The sequence below is a fragment of the Haemaphysalis longicornis genome, unplaced genomic scaffold (genome assembly GCF_048455015.1).
Source record: "Haemaphysalis longicornis isolate Haplotype H1 unplaced genomic scaffold, Haemaphysalis longicornis Haplotype H1 scaffold_14, whole genome shotgun sequence".
In the NCBI taxonomy this organism is placed as follows: Eukaryota; Metazoa; Arthropoda; class Arachnida; order Ixodida; family Ixodidae; genus Haemaphysalis; species Haemaphysalis longicornis.
In genome coordinates, this window is record NW_027526245.1 from 8,321,516 (window position 1) to 8,326,740 (window position 5,225).

At 45.4% G+C, this 5,225-nt stretch overlaps 1 protein-coding gene across 1 annotated transcript; it reads left to right on the forward strand.

The window, feature by feature from the left end:
* The first annotated feature begins 4,381 nt into the window (after positions 1–4,381).
* On the forward strand, positions 4,382–4,945 carry LOC144165361 (uncharacterized). The gene has a single exon (XM_077695459.1). The coding sequence runs from the start codon at positions 4,382–4,384 to the stop codon at positions 4,943–4,945; it is 564 nt and encodes a 187-aa protein (XP_077551585.1).
* The last annotated feature ends 280 nt before the right edge of the window (positions 4,946–5,225 follow it).

A 5,225-nucleotide genomic window follows, 5' to 3' on the forward strand; every position in this document is an offset into this window, starting at 1 on the left:
GAGGGTTACACGTGCTGCGTGGTACGTCAGAACAACTGATAAATCTTGAAAAATGATGTGCGATGCAATAGCAAAACATAACTCGTATTCACAGAGACTTGTCATTCATGGCTGTAGCGAACAAAACAAAAAAAATGGGAGAGAGGGTGCAGTACAACAGAACCAGCATCAATTACAGTGCAAAGTAGAACGAGAGCAACCCCGACATTCGACCAATGCGTCACTGTTACACAATATAAGGTGGGGCCAAAGAAACTGATAATAGAGTAAAAACATTGAAACTATACCAGTGAAACTGCGAGCACGCGCGCATTATCATACACGAATGCCCATGCACAAAGATGTGTAATCAAGATGTGAAAGTGCACACAGACGACTATGAGTGCGCCAAAAAGGTCAGCGCACCGATGTTTTCGTTTAAGCCAGATGTATGGATTTGAATTTGTGAATAAGATAGGATTCTCTGACTTCTCTATCATTGTGCGAACGGAAACCGGATTCAAGAATTGTCACTTTAATTTTATCAAACGAATGGCCAACTGCGTTTATATGTCTGGATAACGGCAGATTGGGAAGGGTCCTATAGTGTGACTTATGATTGTTAAAACTTAGTCTGAAAGAGTTGGCGGTCCGGCCAATGTACTCAAGTCGGCATTGCGTGCATTCTAGCTGATAAATAGCATTTTCTGTGTCACAAGTGAAATTTCCTTTCATATTAAGCTTAAAATTTGAAGCTGTACTAGTAGCTGTTGTGGTGGTCGTCATACGGGGGCAAATTTGGCATTGCGGTTTTTGGCAGGGCCGACAACCGATGTAAGATGGGCGAGTGGTTTTAGATGAAGTGAGTGAATCTCGCAGGTTCGTGAACGCCGATAGACTACGCGGGGCGGATGCGGAAAAACGCGTTGAAGGTTTTGGCTTTGCATGAGAATATTATGGTGTTTTTTAAGAAGTGAAGTAACTTTTGGGGCTGACGCTGAATAACTTAGAATCAGATTAGTAGTTGGTTGGGCAAGAGGCGGCCTGGTTCGGAGCAATAGTTCGTTCCGATCAAGTTTGCTAGCGCATTTTACTGCGTCATCAATAATCTGTGCCGGGTATTTCTGCTTTGTAAGGGAGTCACGGCGTACTGCGCAGTTTTGGTTAAGGTCGGCTTCTTGCGAGCATACTCTTTTGAAGCGAACCGCCTGACTGTAAGGTATGCTGGTCTTGTTATGCTTTATGTGGCTGCTTTCAAAGTGTAAATATTGATGGCGACCTGTGGGCTTTCTGTAAAGCTTTGTGGTTAATTTTCCGTCATGCAATGACACTGAGACGTCAAGAAAGTTGATTGTTTCAGCCGAATATTGGTGGGAGAAAGAAATTTGTGGGTGGCAGTTGTTGAAATCTCTAATGAATGAAAGAAGTTCTTCTTCGCCGTGTTGCCAGATCAGAAAATTATCATCGATAAAGCGTTTGTAATAGAAAGGTTTAAGAGAACGTTTGTCGAGAAAAGCGGTTTCGAGAGAGCACATGAAAATGTTAGCGTAGCTTGGTCCGACCCTCGTGCCCATTGACGTTCCGTTGATCTGAATATAGCGCATATCATCAAATTCCAAGTTATTAAGCTCTGGAATTAGTTTGAGCAGCGTTGCCAGTGTTTCACTGTCGATGGGATTAGATTCGTGAAAGGCGTCATACGTTTAGACGACAGCTCGGACGCCATCGTCGTGACGGATATTGGTGTACAGAGAAGCAACGTCCAAAGTGACGAGTAGTGAGTCGGGTGGGACGCGAAGTTCACTAATGTCACTCAAGAAATGGTTTGTGTCTTTTACAAACGAAGGAAACTTAGTTGGCATTTTGTTTATCAGCGAGTCTACATAACAAGAGAGTTTTTCTGTTACCGTGCCGATGCCGGATACGATAGGACGACCTGGATTATTCTGCTGATGTATTTTGGGCAATAAATAAAACCTACCGGCGACAGGACTAAGAGGGACACGTGATTTTACTGCATGAGCTGCTATTTTTTTCTTTCTGCCAAGGTTTGAAGGGTTTCCCTAATTAGAGTTTTAAACTGTTCTGTGGGATCATTATGAACATGCTTATAAAAAGAGCTGTCGGTCAATTGTCGGAGGGCTTCAATAACATTATCACTTCTGTTCATAACCACTGTAGGGGATATTTAAAAAGAGGCGCCATCTATCAAACGAAATGCAAACTATGCGCCGCCATTTTGAGAGCGGCGCCGCTCGACGCGGAGTTCTTCATTCCGTACACCTTCGTACGGAAGCGAGCTCAATCGCTCGACAATTACAGTGCCTTCGCACTGCTGCGTGCCTCTGTGCACTCAGCGAGGTACCAGAAGCGGCACAGGAGACAAGGTAAGCTCTTATTTTTATTACCAATCTTGTTTAACTAAATAAAAACAAGAGCGAATGAAGGAACCAAAATACAGCATAGGGGATCGCTCGCAGGCTGATCCGAATGGCTTCCGCTGGCGTCAATGTTGCGGCGTGAAAACTAAACACGTAGTAACTCCACAGTAATACAAGTTACGAGTATGTATTGCTACGCATGCATTCCTAACAGCACATGAGTGCGGCGAATGATAGCTAGCTCATGGGCAGGGACGGCTAAATTATAGCCCGGAGCATTGAACTTTTCTCTGTCGCGGCGTAAGGAAATGGCGTTGTTCTGGTTCTTCAGGTTCGTGGGCAGGTGTGTAAATATTTGGGCATGGCAACTGTGCTCTTTCGTAGCGTAACGAAATGTGCGCTTCGTGCGTGCGGTGCAATGCCTCGGCAAGCACGAAACGCACATTTTGCACACACGCCCATCCTTTGGCATTCGTAATGCGAGAGCGTACGTTCCGTTCCCCAGGCATTTTTTAAGTGTACATTTTATTTATCATTGTAGTCCTTCCGAGTAGGTAAAGGTAGGATTGCCGGATTACATCGATGGGTGCGCGCTACCTGCATTTTAACACAGCATCTCTTTTCATCAGAGCTCGTTCCGGGCAAAACTTGTGGTGTCGACGGAGCACGTTTGTTCATTCGTTTTGCGTTTTTAGGTTTTTCGTAAACTTATAACGGGTGTTGTTACGCACATCCGGTGTTATGAAAAAAAGGGCAAAAGACGCATTTCCAAATACTAGCCAGTTGCCGGGCTCTCAACGAAAAAAAAATTGTTAGACACGCAGTGTAGACTGTTATAAAAAAGACAGTGGCAATGAAGCATACTGCTTTGGTGTTAACAATGCTTTCTTCTAGAGCAGCTCATTCGCCAGCATTCGAGAAAGTTCCGACAGACGATGATTTTGGTTTATTTAGCCCTGTGTTCCTATGCGGGTTAAGAGAGTTGCAATGTCAGAGCTTTGTAAACAATAATAATTTGTGTCTGGTTTACACTCCAGGTCTCGTACCACCGTTTTCCACAAGCCTCTTCACTTCGAAAAAGCTGGATAATTGCCATCAAGCGGGACGAGGGCCCATTGTTCACGATAAAGAGCAACACAAACGTCTGCAGTTCCCACTTCAAGCCAACAGACTTCATCCCTGGAGTGGCAAGCGGAAGGAGGATTCTTCGTGAAACAGCAGTGCCTTCAGTGTTTGTGTTTTCCAAGCCCAAAAAAGAAAGGAAGGCACCGAAGGTGCGTACCCCCTTGCCCCAGCAGAAAAATGTCCAATCCTTTGCTACACTAAACTTGCCCTCGCCTGACAGGGATGCAACTGAGGAGTCTGGAGGGAAAGATCAGGTGGAAGAGGTGGATACAGCCATCGATATGCAAGACAGTGATGAGGTGGAAACACTAAAGGTTGTTGTTCAGAAGCAGGCTGAGAAAATCGAAATGTTAAAAGAGCAGTGCAGTGGCCTGAAAAGGAAACTTGAAGAAGCGCAAAGCCGAGAAGCTCTTCAAAAATAGAAGCAAGCCGGAGATCTCTCAAAACTACAGAAACAGTGTGATGGTTTGAGGGAAGAGTTGTTGCAAGCAAAGGCTGCTGCCTACAAAGCGGAGGGAGACCTCCTTGTGATTCAGCAGCAACTGGAAGAAGAAAAGTTGAAGAATAAACCTTTTTGCATTGACCGTTTCAAAGGCTCCAGTGAACAAATGATGTTCTACACTGGACTCCCCGACTATGACACCTTTGTTGCGGTGGCAGAACTAGCAGATCCAGGAAACAACAGCCAGGGAAGGAAACGGAAGCTGGACCGAGAAAATGAACTATTTCTCGTCTTAGTGAGGTTGCGGCTTGGCCTGTTTGAGCAAGACCTGGCGGATAGATTTGCCATTTCGCAGCCCACTGTGTCGAGAATTTGCTGTGAATGGGTCAACCTTATTTATACTAAGGTGATAAAGATGCATATCTGGCCATCCAGGGAAGCTGTGAATGATACAATGCCTGCTTCGTTCACTGAAAAGTGCAAGAAAACCAGGGTGATTTTGGATGCCACAGAGATCAGGTGCGCAGTCCCCAGCTCCCTTGCATTACAGTCAAGCACGTACTCCCAGTACAAGTCTGCAAACTCCTTCAAGGGACTCATTGGAATAATGCCGAGTGGTCAACTCTCATTCGTTTCCGAGTTATACACAGGCTGCATGTCGGACCGTGAATGTGTAATTCAGAGTGGGTTCTTGGACCTTAGCTTTGACGAAGGTGATGTTGTGATGGCAGACAAGGGGTTCAAAATTGCCGACCTTCTTGAAGAGAAAGGTGTCAGCCTGAACATTCCTCCTTCCCTGCAAAACAGGAAGCTGTCTGAACAAGAAGTGAGAGAGACACAGGAAATTGCCTCCCTGAGAATTCACGTGGAGAGGAGGATACAGCGAATCAAAGCGTTTCACATCTTCGATCGCCCAGTTCCCCTCACACTGGCACCTGTGGTGACTCAAATATGGACTGCAGTCGCCGTGCTAACTAACCTTCAGTCAGACCTGATTGCGAACCCCCGTGTGGTCTAGTCCAATGTTAGCATGAAAACAGATGTGGGTAGTTTAGAGAGCTGAATAATCATAAGACATGTACAGTGAAAGCCCGTTACTTCGAACTTCAATAATCCAAATTTATGGTTATTTCAAATTGTACGATTTGGTCCTAACAAGGCTCCATAGAAGTCTATGTAAAAAGAAGCCCGTTAATTCAAACCCCAGTAGGCGGTGCTGCCACGGATAACTCAAACTATGTGCCGGCGCTTCGCACATGGCCAGAGAAACGCACCCAGTGCTTGCACACACTGCTCCA

Excerpts from the sequence above, each read along its gene's own strand:
- LOC144165361 (XM_077695459.1), top strand. The coding sequence starts at position 4,382 with ATGCCTGCTTCGTTCACTGAAAAGTGCAAGAAAACCAGGGTGATTTTG.